The following is a 17,387-nucleotide window of genomic DNA, read 5'->3' as shown; positions in this document are numbered from 1 at the left end:
CAGCCTCAAATGTCGTGAGCAGCAATATAAGTATATATTGTAGTTCTTACCAGCAAGGCTGAGTCGAGTCGAATTTTTGAGCCCAACACGGGTAGTGATGTCAACCGGTTCAGCTCGGATCAATTGAGCGAACAGCTCGAGCGGCTCGGGTGAGATGAACCATCAGCTCGGCTCAAATAAGCCATCGTCTCGAGCCAACTCCGTTGAAATGAGTCCATCGGCTCGGTTGGGTGAGCTATTGGCTCGGCTCACTTCTCGCTTCAACTCGATAGTGAATGAGCTGTGAGCCGAGCCGTTGACAACCCTAAACCCGAGCCGAGCAGTTTTGGACATGTTTGACCGGCACCCTATAACTTTTAACAACTTTAGGCTCGAGCTCTAGTACTTGCCCTTCCGAAACTCAAACCCAGAACATGGTGAACGATGTCCTTGACTCCTGAAGATTTCTTGACAACCGAGATTGGCAGTCAACTAGTTTCTAGAATTTTGACACAAACCACCCATCTTTCATGATTAAACACTGTGTTATTATTATTATTATTATTATTATTATTATTATTATTATTATTATTATTATTATTATTATTATTATTATTATTACAGTAAGTTGTAGCAGTAATAGTATCATTGGTAATTATATTGTCTATGTAGGATACTTGAAGAGAGTACTTGAAAATATACACAGAATTTGGCTCAACTCAACCCGAATTCAAGTCGAGTTGGAGGAAATTTTTCAAGCAGAGTTCTCGAGTCGAGCTCAAAGATGTCTGTTTTGGGTTGAGTCGAGTTTCAAAGGAAACTCGCTCGTGCTCATCCCCAACTAAGAGCGATTCAAGATATGTATATCATTCAACTGCATTAACTATCTATAGGATTGCTATGACTGAAAATCTTACAGGTCACAGTTTTGATATTTGTAATATATATTTTATTTTTAAAAAAATGGGAAATAAGTAAAAAAAAAAAAAAGTAATTGATTACAAGTCTTTTTTACAACTGAATACAGTTTTAGATAATTTTCAATATTATGGTTACTTCTAGTCACCCGTAAACAGGATGTAGTCTGTTAAAGTGTTCATTCTCCTGATTCAATTGATATTGGAAAGAACTTTACTTAATCTCTGAATCATATCGAATGCCTTTATATATTCTAATTTGATCACTTACAACAAATGCTCTTTACATGAAAGCAATATCTAAGTTTGCAGAAGACCATATACATACCATCACATTTATATACGTGGAAGAAATTGGTTTATAGCTGAACTATTTCATTTAAAATAATATTTAAAAAAAACTTTAAAATAAGTTTATATTAAATTAAGTACTAAATTATTAGAGTTTTATCTTGTCTTTACCAGTGCACATGTTTATGCCGAAAACTGGGCTTCGTTTCTGCATCCATTTCGACTTATTGACGAAATTGTAACACGTAACTTAAACTTTCTGACTTTTCATTAGAAAATTCTAAATAGAAGCAGTTAAGATAATTCACTACGATTGTAACAGTGTCTTAGATATCTAACAGTTAAGGAACTACAGGGTGGACCAGAATTCACGAAGAGCTGCAACATTTAATACTGACCATATTGATAATATTAATTTTTAGATTTCGGTGAATTTAAAGATTTTAAAAAAAAATTGCAAGATAAATTATTGAACTTTATTTTGAGAACCAGACGACAATCTAGAATCAATAACCCATCGTCTATTGAACGTTTCAGGTAGCAGGATGCGGTAACTGATTTGCAACGATCGAAAGACCACATAAAATGGCGTGAACACAGGAAACCGTTGAATGCGTATGAGAATATTGAAGAAGCACCAGAAATATTCACAAGAAAGACGAACGGGTAAACAGGTTTACGTTGAACGACACGAGTGACAATTTCAAACACGATTTGAACCTGTATCCGTATGAAAATGCAATTGATGCAAGAACGCAAACCAATCTATTACCGATAACGCATCATATTTACTACACGCGTTCTGATTGGTTTGTAAAAATGAAGACAAACTTTTGACATTTTAATAATGAGCGATGAAGTTCACCTCAACAGGTGGGAAAACAAAATTGCAAGTTTACGGTTCAGAGACTTCGCGGTGGGCTGTTCAAAAGCGTCTATTAGTAATGGTAATACATTTCTCTAATTTTTCATACAGGGAAAAGACATTCCCCTTACGCAATGTCAAATCAAGTTCCACACACAAGAGAAAGAAATTACTTTATACAATATGAATCTTCCACACATAGGGGAAAGAAATCTCCTTTATGCCATGTAAAATACATTTCCATACATAGGGGAAAGAAATCTCCCTATACAATGTGAAACAATTTTCACATACAGGGGGGAAAAATCTCCCTTATGCAATGTGAAATGATTTTCCACACACAGAGGAAAGAAATCTCCCTTATGTAATGTGAAATGATTTTCTATATATAAGACATCTTCCTTATGCAATGTGAAATGATTTCCCACACATAGGGGAAAGAAATCTCCCTTATGCACTGTACCTAGGCACCAAGAACTCAATATATACTAATATCCTATATCAAAACTATGCTGTTGAAATCCTTCGTGACTTACGGTCCACCCTGTACTTATTATGCACTGCATTAAATGACATACGTACCAAATAAAATTTACAGATTTTATTATTATTTTTTCAAATTTTTAAAAGCTGAAATTAATATATGCTAGAAGAAAATTTAAGGGAATATAATATTTTCAGGTCCTTCTAAGAGTTGAAGTCGAACATGTTATAAAGTTTTAACACTTTTTTTTTTTAGCTCAATTTCATTGAACTTTCTATAATACTAGGTTATATTTTTCAAACTAATTCAGTTTATTGTTTTACAAATATCCTCAGAAATTGCGCGACTTTTCAGGTTGAATTATTCTTAATAGTTTTTTTTTTTTTTTTTTTTCGCCTGAGAAATTCAAACACACAAACACGCGCACATACACACATACTATTCATTAAAAAAAGTAAAATTTGATACACATCAAGAATTGTCTTTTGCTACGTTATATACACTTCACAAGCAATTCACACTAGAAACGTCTATTAATGCCTTTTCTTTAATATAAAATGCTCAATAGTTTGCAATAATTCTGAACAGTTGGTAGTTCTATGTACGTGAAATACATAGGGAATATTGCAAAGCAGTAACTTGCGTTAACGCAAGTTTAAAAAAGAAACTGTTTCTTAAAACGTTTATCACTATAAGAACAATGCTTCCACACAACACAAAGTTCGAGAAAAAGCGTCTATACTTCGCTCTCGTCAACTAAAAAGCTTCACTTTGTTTCTAAATAGTAAAGAAAATGTGTCATGTTTTTTATCTTCTGCCATTGGAATCCGTAAACACTTCCGAGTCTTTTTTACTTTGTACTTTGGATACGAACAAAGAAATAATAGTTTATAGGTGACTGCTTTCAACTGCAGGAACTGCTGGAGCGCTGCCGTTGAGAGTAGGAAGACCATTTTCGTAGGCTTCGTTGTCATAAGCAGCTTCAGATTTGTCCTTTGGCTTCTTTGGTGGACCCATTAAAAACATTGTAAATAGGAACATCACGGAACCTGTAATAGAAAGATTTAGTTAGTATCATATAAAAGGTTTATAATAATTTTAAAAAGATTTACATTGATTATTATTTACTAGTTGTTACCTCCAAGCCTTCGGCTTGCTCAACGCTATAAGTTACAATCATGCTTAATTAAAGAATCCAATTAATTACGTTTAACTTTTTCTTAGTTTGCCAAACTAGATTGCTGTTACCCAAATATTAATGCTCAAATGTAAACATAGATAAGGCCTGTTACTGGTAATATGCTTTATGTACGTTGGCGGTAAAGCATGTAAAATATTGTACTGTCCTAAAGGTAAACAGTAACAACTGTCTGTAGTTTATATACTACTGTGGTCATGTTGCTTACTTACTAAATTCTATTGTGCTTAACATGGGATAGATAATTTAAGATTTTATGTAAGTAATTACACGTTTATCATCATTTAACCCTTTTGGGATTTATAGTAATATTATTTATATACATATATATATATATATATTGCTCAGCTTTTAAAAGCGTACTTCTGCTCTCACACCAGAGTTAGTTGAAAATTACTATTGGACTGTAATCTAATCTAAATAGTTTCTAATGCGGAGAAACAACCTAGGCGACAGGTCACCATTTTGAAAAAACAAAGAATAATAATGCACCTAACTTTCTATTAACAAACCAATCATTTGATGGTTCCTTTTCGCTCTGCACAGTAAGCATGTTTGTTATAATAAAGTGTCTCCTGATATCTGAAGTATCTTTAAAATTTGCTTTAATGTTCTTTAATTTTGATATGTAACTTTGTTCTAATAAATAAATATATTACTTAAGTATATTGGTTTTCTGATCTCAAGTAATAATTAGCATGTTTATAATATTTCATTCATTATCATTTCTTAGTATGGTAACTCTTAAATTTCTATATGCCTATTTTGATATATAATCGTTAGTACGTGAACAAAAACGAATAAAACTTCAAGCAAACCAAATATACCTACGTACATGAACTGTACAGAGTGTATGAAAAAGAACAACTTTGAAAACTCATATTGATTTATATAGCTTACAGGCGTAGTTTTCGTTTAATTTTGAAACAAAATAGATCAAGTTTTTTTTATACCTTATACCTAGAGATTCAATCTGGCTTATATTGATAATGCAGCACATATCCCATCTGAAATCTCACTTCTCTACAATGTCTTCAGACGTATGGACACGACCTGAAGATTTGATGAGTCTTACCGAACATCCAGTTTCAATAAAATACTTATGCCCCTGATTAATATTAGGCCTACTGGGAGGATCTTTAACATACTTTGTACGAAAATTACGTTGCACGGTTGTGGCAGACATGAATTCTTCAAACCAAAACACGCAGCTAGCACGCTCGAAACCAGTAAAGGCAGCTATCTTTGCTGCAACTGCTGCTAGCGCTTGCAGTAGCTCGTTTCTGAACTAGTGTACTATGTGAGTCAAACCTTGATGTAGTTCGCTACAAAATGACAAAAACCATGTCTGTAAAATAAATGAATAATGCAATATGAGCTTTCAAAGTTGTAAAGTGCTTTTTGGTACACCCTGTATACAGTTCACCACGTTTGAAAAATAATAATAATAATAATAATAATAACACACAAGTGGTTACTTACTGATTAAATAAAATCCAGCGTAAAATATGTACAGAGATTCCCTGTAGCCAATCTGTTTGGAGACTGGTTCCACAAGAATGGGTAGATTTCCACCAATATTGTTCATCACAAACAAGAAAGCACCGATGGTTGTCGACCGCACCGACAGGGGAACTATCTCCACTAAAATGGCGAACAGGATACCAAACCACATTTCAGCTGAAATAAAAAAATACATATATTACTTTTTATTTTATTTTAACCTCAACAGATGGGAGAAGTATGACATTTCCTGAATGATTTGCATTTGGTGGATCCGAAAGAAATGTAACACATGAAACTTACATTAGTTATGCTTTGCGCTAACGCAGAGACCAATTCATGAGAGAAATCACATCGGTAATGTTAATAATAATAATAATAATAATAATAATAATAATAATAATAATAATAATAATAATAATAATAATAATAATAATAAATGTTAAACTACATGATGTTTAACTACTTTCACCCTCAATAACCGCTTCACTTCACCAGGTGAATACTTAACAGACTTTTAACATAAAAAATATATTAAAAAATATAACTGTTTCCAACTTTTATATTACAGGTTTTAATTAAAATGGCGTCAACTCAACGAAATGTTTGTTGGGATGAAATAAATAAATACGACGTTAAAAAATTGAAACTGCACCAATTTGAGAAAAACCGTCTAATCTTTACTAATAAAAACTGAAGAAAGTATCAAACAATTCAGTTACTCATATCTTGAACCTATCGAGACGGCTTATATCTATAATCCAGTTCACTTAAGGGAACTACGATTTTTTTTTTCTTCGTGTATCACATTAACGTCTTAGGTTAATATAGGAAGTAAACGGTAAAAATTTAGACAAAAATAACTTACCAAAGAAATATGAAATTCCAAGCGTGATCATGGCCCACAAAGGATCACAGTATACACTTCCAAACGCTGTAGGAGTTGCGATAAGCTAAAAAATATGAAAGTAAAGACATTAGAAGATAAATTCAAAGAAATTCAACAATTGTATTGTATTGTATTGTATTTATTTCGTTCTTTTTTCATACATTTATCACTGTATTACAATGCATATGAAGTGGACACGTCATTTACATATGAATACAAAAGTAAAAGAAACAATAATAGTGAAAATTACACACACTAGGTTAATAATTAAGCCTTACTTTTTACATCTTATTACACTGTACATTTTACATATCATCGTTAAAAATAAACTTAGCAATTATTACTTGCAGTGTATTTAGAAATCCTCCAACAAATATCTAATGCTAAAAGCGAGTAATGACATTCATTTACTGTACATCATGTAATATTTCTTTTCACTTAGCAGTTCATGTATTCCTCTACCGAGTAAAAACAATGCTGTATTAAATATTTCTGGAGTTCTTTTTTAAATTTAGCAACAGAGTCCTGAGTTTTTATTTCTTTCGGTAGTTTATTGTAAAGCATGATACCCGCGTATTTACACCCTTTTTCATATAATACTGTTCTGTGTTCTACAATAGAAAAGTTTTTTTTTGTTTCTTGTGTCATGATCATGTTGCTGTTCTACTCGCGTAAGGATACCTTGTAGGTGTCTCTTTACAAATATCAATAGATTTAAAATATACAAACAGGGTACTGGAAGTATACGAACTTTTTTTAAATATTGGTTTGCAATGATCTTTTGGTTTAGCAGTTGCCATCATTCTTATTATTCGTTTCTGTATCGTAAAAATTACTTTGGCCTTGTGTGTATTTCCCCAAAATATACCACCATATGTTAAATTCGATTGGAATAATGTTGTAAATAAAAGGTAAAATAAAAGATTCCACAAATAGATACAATTACTTGATTTAGTTTCTGATTATCATTGTTTATATTGTTATAGGTAAAGTAAAATCAGCGTGCATTTCGTAGGAGGCTGTAGAACACTATAGGCCCTCCAATCGGCCATACAGCGAATTATAACAATAGAAAGGGTGATAATTGATCGTTAAAGGCTTGGACTACTTATACATTGTGTGTATCAAATTGCTTGTTTATTTTATTTCCATCTTATTTCTTACATTGTTTACTTCACAGTTCACCTCAACCATAGGTTGGCGGGCAACATGGAAATTTTAAAACTTTTCTCCCTTGGGAGAGCTGTATTATACTTTGAAAAGGTCTATTCTTCGTAACTTCATCTAGATATTCTATCCTTGGTCTTCCTCTTCCCGGTTTTCCTTCTGTCTTGCCCTCTATCAGCACGGTGATCCAATCGGAGTGCCGAATAAAATGGCCAAGCATGCTGTATCTTCTTTTCCCTACTATCTTCATGATCTGTTGTCCTTCATTAGCTTCCTTTAGTACGTCTTCATTCCTTTTCCTTTCTTTCCATGATATGCGCAGCATTCTGCGCCAACACATTTCAAATGCTTCCACTTTAGGTATTTCAACTTTCCTTAATGTCCAGGTCTGATCCGTAAAGCGCCACGCTCCATACCAGGGTCTTCATAAATTGTTTTCGAACGTCCAACGACACATTTCTTGGATGTTAGCAGTCCTCTTTTCCTATTGAATGCTTCTTTGGCCTGCGCTATTCTGGTACTTACGTCTTTTTTACTTCTTCCGTCCGAGGATATTAGACTTCCTAAATAGGGGAACGTCTTAACTTCTTTGATTTTTTCTCCCTCTAACCATACTTTTGCCCCTTTCTGTCTTGTTCTTGTGTACTTTGTAACTTCGGTTTTCTTATCTTCATTTTGCATTTTTTTTTCAGTTGGTCGTTCAAGTTTGTCATACTAACATAAATAAAAAAATGCGACACTGTTCATGGTTTGTTTTTATCAATTATCACACTAAGACTTATAATACCAACCTAATTTTCAAATCTTGTTTCACTTACAGTCATCTTCTGACGAGAACAATTGTCGAAATTTGAGAAATTTATTTAGACATCTGAAGAGTGATTTGACGCAACTAGTTATTCATTCCGCAGTTAATTCCCAAGTAAGTGTTTGTGTTTTTATAATGTAAAGAAAAACCACGCAAGTTCAAAATATGCCAAATAATTATGGAGAATTATTAGAAACCAGTGGAGATTCTTCAAACTACAGAAGTAGTAATAATACCATCTCCCAAAGAAGAATTTCTTTTCGAGCGATGGCAAAAGATTGGCGAACTGGGCAGCTACCTGGGGCAAAAAGGGATAGTTTTTAATTTTCCCCTACTTCAAAGGGAGAGATGCTATTTTAAATCAATCCGGTATGTAACAAATACAATGACGAGCATTAACTAACTGCAACTACAACTTGAACATAATAATAATAATAATAATAATAATAATAATAATAATAGAGAGAAAAGAAGTTCATGTATAAGTGATATACTTATGTGAACCGGCAGGGATGTAGTGGGGCGTATACGGCGTATACCCACGTAAAATTTTTATAATCCAGCGTATACTCACGAAAGAAAGCCTATATTGGGGTGCGTATACGCCAAGAAGTCTTGCGTATACGCTGTACTTTTGAAAACAATGGAGCGTATACCTACCAAAAATTCTGGCATAACACCACTGGTGAACCCCATGTATTTCATATCAGTCAAGATTTATCATTTTTTGGTTTTGTAATTATATAAAGCCTCTAAAGCAGAAGAACAGAAGAAAATGTTTAAAATCTTTCTGATTTATTTTTTGATTATTCCTATTTATGACGACTTATTTTACAGTTCGTGACAAATACAAAGCCCGACTAGTGTTCTACTATGTCTTATTACTGTATTTTGATAAGGTAATAACACAGATGACAGTAATGAGCGAACTATTCGGACCCAGAAACTGTATTTTTAGGGTCACCAGCCTTCTACACTCACTCACTCACTCACACACACACACACACACATTCTCTCTCTCTCTCTCTCTCTCTCTCTCTCTCCTTATACTTAAACAAGAACAAGGGCTTTTTATACTGAGTAATAGTCAGGCAACGAATTGCATGTACATGATAGGCAATATAGTACTTTCATTAGTTCTGTATGATATTTTCAGCGTAATCAACTTTGGAGGCAAGTGAACCTCTAGACCTTCCCATTGTTGTACTATATTCCTATTGAATTCTAGTTTCATATTTAAACGCTAGCTTTCTTAAACGAACTGAACTGGATAAGAGAAACAAGTTTCGCTAATAACAACACTCACATTCTTTTGCACGAAAAATGTCCAAAATTGTAAGAGCAATTATAAATTAGAAACGAAACAAAAATTAAAGAAAATGAAGTCTTTCAGTTTGAAGTCCAACATTATGCCCTTTTTAGGCTAAGGGGGACGATGAGTAAGACAAGTGAATGACGAAAGAACTAGTGGAATGAGATTGTGGGAGGAAACGGGCGTATCCCAAGATAACACACGGACACGATGTTGGCCACTACAAACTAACTTGACAGGGGATCGAACCAGGGACCCCATGTATCAGAGGTAAACATTCTGCCACTGAACCATCGTGCCCGCTAGTAAGAAAACAAAAAGTAAATGAAAATTAATACAGCTGGCGTCGCTCTTAAAGCTTTACAGTGAGTGTTCATTGCTACTGTTCTGAACACAACTAGATCGAAGGGAAGAAATAGTTGGTTCCTTACTTGATTCCTTCATTGTACAGTTATATCCATCATTTCATTTTAAATAACTGACTGTCCTACTTCCAAAACTAATTTTCAGTCATGTGCGTTTCAAGTTTGCAAGTATACAGGAGCTCTTTACACGAACTTAATATTCGCGGCTTGTGTGGAAGCTAACAGGCTTTTAATATTAGTTAGTAGCCCAGTGTTCGAACTTGATTTAGGAACAAACTACTTCACAATGAAACCTTCAACTTACCTGACTCAATGCTAAAACAGCCACTCTAGATCTCACACCCATCTTGGCAACAATTTTGTCTGAAACTAAGCCTCCTATAACCACACCAATACTTCCAATAACGATAGTCACTGCAAACAGCCACCAACCAAGATCGTACTCTGGGAAATACTGCTCATAATAGAGCTCACAGTTGTAGGCGAAGCACAAGCCACCTAAAACAGAGGTTTGTTAATGAGTATTACTCTAAGAAATCATACTGTAGTATACAAATAAGAAATATTTTAGAAAATTTACATATTCTTCTTAGTAAAAATGTATTAGTGATGTTCAAAAGATTCTATGATCAAAAGATTTCAAACTTAAGCTTTCACCTAATAGTAATGTGATTTAATACTATTGTTATCTATGAGCTGTTTAATGTAAAACCTAGTATGAGCCAAGTTTTGCCTAGTTGCTTTAACACAATAAATCAAAAATATAACCTGTGCGTCTCTTCATTAGTTCTATCAAGGCAGGAAAGTATAAGAACCTTTACGCTCTAATAATATAGAAATTGGACGTAGGAGTAAGGTAAATCAAGCTACTTTTTAATTATGAAAATGTAGCCTCAAGGAGATTCCAGGAAATGGCTTCCTGTCTAACATTTCACCACTCACATGATAGTGTGTGTGTGCAGGGAGGTGGTACATATACAAAATAAGCTTAAAATATACAAAACGATAATCATGCCCGTTTTATATGGCTGCGAAACATGGTCACTTACTCTGAGGGAAGAACATAGACTGAAAGTATTTGAGAACAAGATCCTGAGACGAATATTCGGACCCAAGAGGAACGGGAATGCGGAAACTTCATAACGAGGAACTATATAATTTATACGGTTTACCCAACATTGTTAGGGTCGTCAAGGCTAGGAGGCTTAGGTGGGCGGGTCATGTAGCTAGAATGGAAGAAAGTAGAAACGCTTTCAAAGTCTTGACTGGAAGACCAATCGGAAAATGACCATTAGGAAGACCTAGGCGCAGACGGGAGGACAATATTAAGATGGATCTCGCAGAGATTGGAATACAAAGTAGAAACTGTATGTAGTTAGCTAAGGATAGAAGTCAGTGGAGAGCTTTTGTGAACGCGGCATTGAACCTCCGGGTTCCATAGGCCATAGAGTGAGTGAGTTAGTTAGTTAGTTAGTGCAGGGAGGTGGTGGTTATCGTTGACAGCAACAATGTAGGCAAAAATAACAATTTTAAAAGTAACCTATAACATCTTGTAAGTGAATGATACGCCTTGGAAAAGTGTTTAAGGGAGAAAAATGAATGATTAAGGTTCTTCAGATTCAACTAAGTTTAGGAAAGATAATCCACATTCTATGTTGTACAGCCGCGAACAAATTGGGTCATCACCTACTTCCCCCCCCCCCCCTCCTCCTTTAAATTCTTCGAAAGGAAGACAACTCAGAATCTATTGATGATATGTAATTTAGAGAGGACATAGTTTTCTTTAAATTATTGTAACATTTACCCAGATTGGTTTTCACACTTCAAAGTTTAAGAAATGTAAATAAACTATTTTGTTGATAGTTGTTCAACGGAAGGGAACACAAACACGATATGCTACTTCTTTGACTGGTACTTCCAATATCAGAGTTCTACTGTACTATTTTAGGAACTTTAAAGAACGACTCCATTCAATACTGTAAGGCCTGTAAACGAGGCGGGGTGAGAGGAGGGAATCGTTACTACACTATAATCGTCCAGTTTACTATCTATTATTCATATTCATTAAAACAAACCACTACACAAATAGAATATACTCACAATTCCTGTTTAAGAACGTAATAAAAAATTTATTTTTAATATTTCGGAGCATTGCTCAGCTATGTTTCAAATATAAAATGGATACTTAGTAATTTGATTGTATTACAAATTCAAAAATTAAACTAAATATGAAAATAAATAATTGCGAGTCATAATTAATGTTAAAATAAGTTTATGAAATGAAATAATGAGAAATGAATAAAATGGTGGAATGAAGAGAGTGGGAGGAAACGGGAGAACCGCGAGAAAGCCCACGAGCACAGTGTTTGTCCACTTCGAGAAAGTCTACACGACGCGAGCTGGGATCGAACCAGGGACCCCAAGCACCGGAGGCAAACGCTCTACCACTAAGCCACCGCGCCCCTTAAAATATGTTTCATGTTAAAATAAATATGTTTGCGTTAAAATATGTGATCACAGAAGACATGTTAAAACATGTTTAAGTCGTTTTATTCATAGGTTTGAAAGGTATTTGTTTCCATCTAACTTCTTCCCCATTCTTCCCAAATGTCATATCCAACATTATTTGCTTTAATCTGAATCCTAAATTATTAAATTAATAGGCAATTATCAATTAATTACATATTTTTAAGCATTAATTCCGCCTCATCGCATCACAATATATAAAGGTGACGTTCGTATGATATTGGTCCTCTGAACTCTTAAGGACTCGCTGATGAACAAGATTTTTCAAGTTTTAGATTTCTAGGATTTGTGACACATGTTTTATTATTACTATTATTAATTCATTCGAAACTTTTTTTTAATGTGAACTAAAATAACTATACTTCTTTTATTTTCATTTTTACGGTTTTGTTTGAAAAAAACAAAGGAAACATCCAAAATAATGTGAAATCTACAATCTTTTCCTTGTAACAAATTATATTTCTTCCAGTTTTCATAAAAGTTGTGTAAAAAGTCCATGATAACATTTCACAGGATGTTCAATGCAAAAATCAAAAGAATACTGAACAACATAGGGAGATATTTTCATTTTCGGAAGGTAACTGCATTATCACTAAGTCATATAAAAGTTAACGATCTGTGACTGTTGATGTCAATACTCATTATTCAGTTTAAAAAAAATCAAAATACACCGCTTCCGCAATAAATAAATATATAAATGAAATCTTTATCCACGTGCCACACATGCGTCCTGCAAGATAAAGGAGACTGATGATGAGAATGAATGAAATATTTGAATGAAAAAAGTGGAAGGAAACTGGAGAACTGTGAGATAACGTTCGCACACGATGTTTGTCCATCACAAAGCCCACTTGGCGCCAGCTGGGATCGAGTCAGAGACCCAAATACCAGAGGTGAACGCTTTACTACTGAGCCACAGCGGCCCCTCTCACAATAAATAGTTCAGTAATATAACAATTGTTTTGAATTCGCCATTTATCACTTTTCGAAATAATTTTTAAGACAATCACAATTTGTTATTTATAATAATGCAGTAGTTAAGAAAGGATTGATTTAATTTGATTTTGGGTTTAGCGTCCCTTTCATCAGCAGCGGGGCTGTATGAAACTTGAACCTACATCTTAACGTGAAAATCGAACCACATGAACTCCCGCCTAAAATTGAACCCGGGTCTCCCACGCCAAAGGCGCGTACGATAATCGCTTCGACACGAGAGGGCTCCGTTAGAAAGCATTGAGATGAAATACCCAGTACATTTAACGATATTCCTCATTGTGTAAATTAATGCTGCCAAACCAGAAAATATCCACCTTTAGAATCACCCTGTCCAGTGAGATCAAATATTTCAGTGCTTGTATATGAAGATCAAATTCAGTTATTTATATACTTCATTGTGCTTTCCTTACGCTTGGTCTCATGTTCGATTAGCAGTGATGGTACCTGCTCGTGCAGAAACTCGAATAGGGTTTAGGTCCCCACTTTCAAGAAATTGTCTTCTATCATGTAGCTTCGATGCTGAGAAGCAACTGTACATTCTAAAATTTTAAAAATAAAAATATAGTCCTTTCGATCATTAATAGATAATCATCAATAGAGAACGAAACAGAAAAATATAGTGATAGAAGTCACAATTGAATTTTAAGTTCTTCCCTATTATGCAATAGACGTATATTATATTTATATATATATATATATATATATATATATATATATATATATATATATATATATATACTAGCAGCGTTCACCCCGCTTCGCTGCGGTCACCCCGGAACGCAATAAACTTTGTTACTTAGATAATTTTTACTTTTTCGCTTTCAAGTGATATGATAAAAACCATAGAAGATTGCAGTAAATGTTAACATTATATCGCCTGTCATTTATGTTAACCCGCCCCGCTTCGCTGCGGTCACCCCCGAACGCAATAAACTTTCTTACTTAGATAATTTTTACTTTTTCGCTTTCAAGTGATATGATAAAAACCATTATAACGCCTGTCATTTATGTTAACCCGCCGAGTGACACGGTCATGCGGGTTGCATATACATACGTTTATTTTTATACCTATGATGAACTAACAAAGGATTTGTACGTAATGGACACCTGAATGGTCAATTATCTCAAGACACTGGTAATTGAAAATTAAAGTGATATGATAAAAACCATCTAGGGTCCAAATCCTAATAACCCCCCAAAAATAAAAGAAATTGGTTCAGCCGTATTAGCGTGATGAGCGGACAAAGGATTTGTACGTTCTCTTTTATATATATATATATATATATATATATATATATATATATATATATATAGTTTGAAACAGGGCTATGTTGGTAGGATTTTCTACTTCGTTCTTTTTGGTTTGCTGTGGATAAACGATCGAAATCAGACAGCTGGCTCATGACGTAAGTCATACTGGTGAAGATTAAAATTTTCCCAGCTTGCAACTAAAAGAAGAAAACTCTTAATGTACTAATTGTTGTTACGACAAATAATATATTATATAATCTTTATTCCATTAGTTTTAAGCAACAAAACTAAATTTTTCCAGTGTATCTTTCCTCACAAGCCGTCTTTAAAATCTGATAACTTCTCTTTGTACTGCTTTGTGTGTACAACCTTGATAACAAATGTAGTCTCATTATATACGCTTGAGCTACACTTCACACATAGGAAGAATCATGGTAAGTTTGTTTTGCTTGAATTAAAAGTGATGATTCTGATACCTCCAATGCATAGAATGTTGTCCGTAAGTAATTTTCAACTAAATGCTCTACAATGTCACAATGTCTGCTCCCCTTCTCATTAAATCATGGGAAGAGAGGAAGGAGAAAGCAGAAAGTGCAGTGAGGACAGGCAAATAAGAATATAGATAGTATAGTCGATGATTTACAGACATTATCAATCAGTACCTGTACACTGCCAACACTTGCTTATTCCATTTCATCCCCTCCACCTTCTTTTACATTGTGTTTCTACTGCCTTTTCTCAGATAATAAAAGCTGCTTTTACATCATAGATCTAGGGTTGCCACCTATCACGAATTAGGAGAGTTAAATTTTAGGAAAGTTTATCAGTGCCTAAGTATGACGCATTATGTCAATGACGCGGGACGCTAAATTATCCAAAACACTTACAAAAAAAAAAAAAAGCCATTGAACTCAGTGGCACTTGTAAATTCTGACCCACGATTTGTATCTATGACTATCGAGATGTCCCATCGCTAAAAATTTTTTGTTTGCATTGAAATCACCGCAAATGTTATTTTTCGACCAGTTCGCGGTTCATAACTTCTGTTCAAACTAATTGCCAACAACCTGGCGCTCAAGCTTTCTAATTCGGGTTTTATTATTTTTTAAATTTACATTGAAATTTTTATTCACGAATGTGTATTTCTTTTTATTATTCTTATTAAATTGTTCTCTGCATACATGTGGGTATGAAAAACTGACGATCTGCACATGTTCGGTAAAGTGTGTCTGCTTTAGATTTACCAAAAGATGACAACCCTACATGTTAGCTAGATAAAAATTACTGCTGCATACCCATAGATATTTAATTGTTCCGTTTCTTTGCTTTTACATACCAGTGTGTCTGATGGAAGCTGCAAGACACAGCAGGATTATTCTTGGCTGAAATATGACTTTCCAAATGCTCACTTCCTCGTTTTCACCGTTATTTCTCGCTTCTTCTTCCTGTTCAGTAGATTTTCTTTCAGGTTCTCTCAGAGTGAGCCCAGTCAGAGCTGCCAGTATTAACCCAATTATTCCTGTACCATAGTAAGCTACTCTCCAACCCTGGAAGTACATTCGTTTATATCTGGTTAACATGTTGAACTACTAGAAACAATACTTAGACATCAAATAGTGAAAGGAAATAGAATAGAAACAATTTACAAACATTTTACATTCAACATCTGTTAAATGAATTACTAGCAGAAAATGGTGAGAAAAGTTAGAAAACTCGAAAAAAAAAAAAAAAAAAAAAAAAAAAAAAAAAAAAAGTACGCTATGAATACTTTTGCTACAATGCTTCATTAGATGGAAGAAGAAATAAGAATAAATAAAAAATTAAGAAAACAGAGACTTCTAAGTTTGTGTAATGTTGGAATGCAGGATAGCGTGAATGTTACTAGGCTGTAAGTGAATGGGGTTTAGTGAAGGAAGTAGAACTAATAGGATGGATAGATCGGTATGAATGCGGTACAGCGGAAGAATAACATTTTTTTCGGCATTCGTTATTCCTCTGCTCTACTCTACTCGTACCGATATACCCGTCCCCCTAGTTTTATCTTCTTCACTAAACCCAATTTATTACTAGTACAATCTAATAACACTCACATGAACCATAATTCCAATATGGTGCAAATCTGTAAGTTTCTAAGCTTTTCCGTTTAGTTTCTTCCTACTTCTTCCTCTCCTATCTGATAAAATATTTTAGCGAAAGTTCTTATGTTGTAATTATTTATATCACAATTTGAAAATCAATTTGAGAATGGATGCTGAGGATTTTACTTTGGATAATAACTTGATTCCGCTTCAATGAAGTTTTCTCGGTTACTTTTGTTTGAGTTTCTCGTCAAATATTGTGTCGCGTAAGTTCAATTGACGAATTTTCAAATTCGTAGGAAAACTGAGAATAGTAATTTTTTTTTTTTTTTTCAGAGAATATACATATGCCACGTTCGACACCTGACTATACTCTAGCCAAAAATTCTTGTGTATGGACAGGTTTTATGGTGTAGAGAATTAAGGAATCAGGTGAAGATATATACATATCACAAATAGTTATACGTTGGACAATGTGTTAAATACGCAAATCAATGATTATTTCTTTCTTGCATCTGAACGAAAATCATTATCGCTAAGCTAAGGAGTACGTGCAAAAATTAAGGTGAAATTTTTCAGTTTAAATTCACATGATTACACCCTTTATGCTAAGGGAGACGATAATTAAAGCAAGTGAATGAGGATGGAAGAATTGATGGAATGAAAAGTGGGAGGAAACTGGAATACCACGAAAAACCCACGGATACGATGTTGTCCTCCACACCCGGGGATCGAACCAGGAACGTCACGCACAAAAC

General features: G+C 34.1%; 1 protein-coding gene and 1 non-coding gene across 2 annotated transcripts in view; both read right to left on the bottom strand.

Annotated features, from left to right (window-relative positions):
* Window positions 1-3,423: 3,423 nt before the first annotated feature.
* LOC145692660 (protein spinster homolog 1) overlaps window positions 3,424-17,387 on the bottom strand; it is a 66,471-nt gene continuing 52,507 nt past the window's right edge. The window contains exons 7-11 of the mRNA XM_081768032.1: window positions 15,888-16,098; window positions 10,083-10,276; window positions 6,106-6,190; window positions 5,217-5,414; window positions 3,424-3,585 (exon numbers count right to left, since the gene is read on the bottom strand). Of these exons, the coding sequence (XP_081624158.1) occupies window positions 3,425-3,585; window positions 5,217-5,414; window positions 6,106-6,190; window positions 10,083-10,276; window positions 15,888-16,098 (849 nt within the window). The 3' untranslated portion in view covers window position 3,424. The remainder of the gene's footprint in view (window positions 3,586-5,216; window positions 5,415-6,105; window positions 6,191-10,082; window positions 10,277-15,887; window positions 16,099-17,387) is intronic.
* Window positions 12,169-12,240, bottom strand: TRNAR-CCG (transfer RNA arginine (anticodon CCG)). The gene has a single exon. It is a non-coding gene; the product is annotated as a tRNA-Arg (tRNA).

The sequence above is a fragment of the Thermobia domestica genome, chromosome 8 (genome assembly GCF_964235325.1).
Source record: "Thermobia domestica chromosome 8, izTheDome1.hap1.1, whole genome shotgun sequence".
Lineage (NCBI taxonomy): Eukaryota > Metazoa > Arthropoda > Insecta > Zygentoma > Lepismatidae > Thermobia > Thermobia domestica.
The sequence above is the reverse complement of the archived record's forward strand: the minus strand, read 5'-3'. Positions and strand labels throughout refer to the sequence as shown.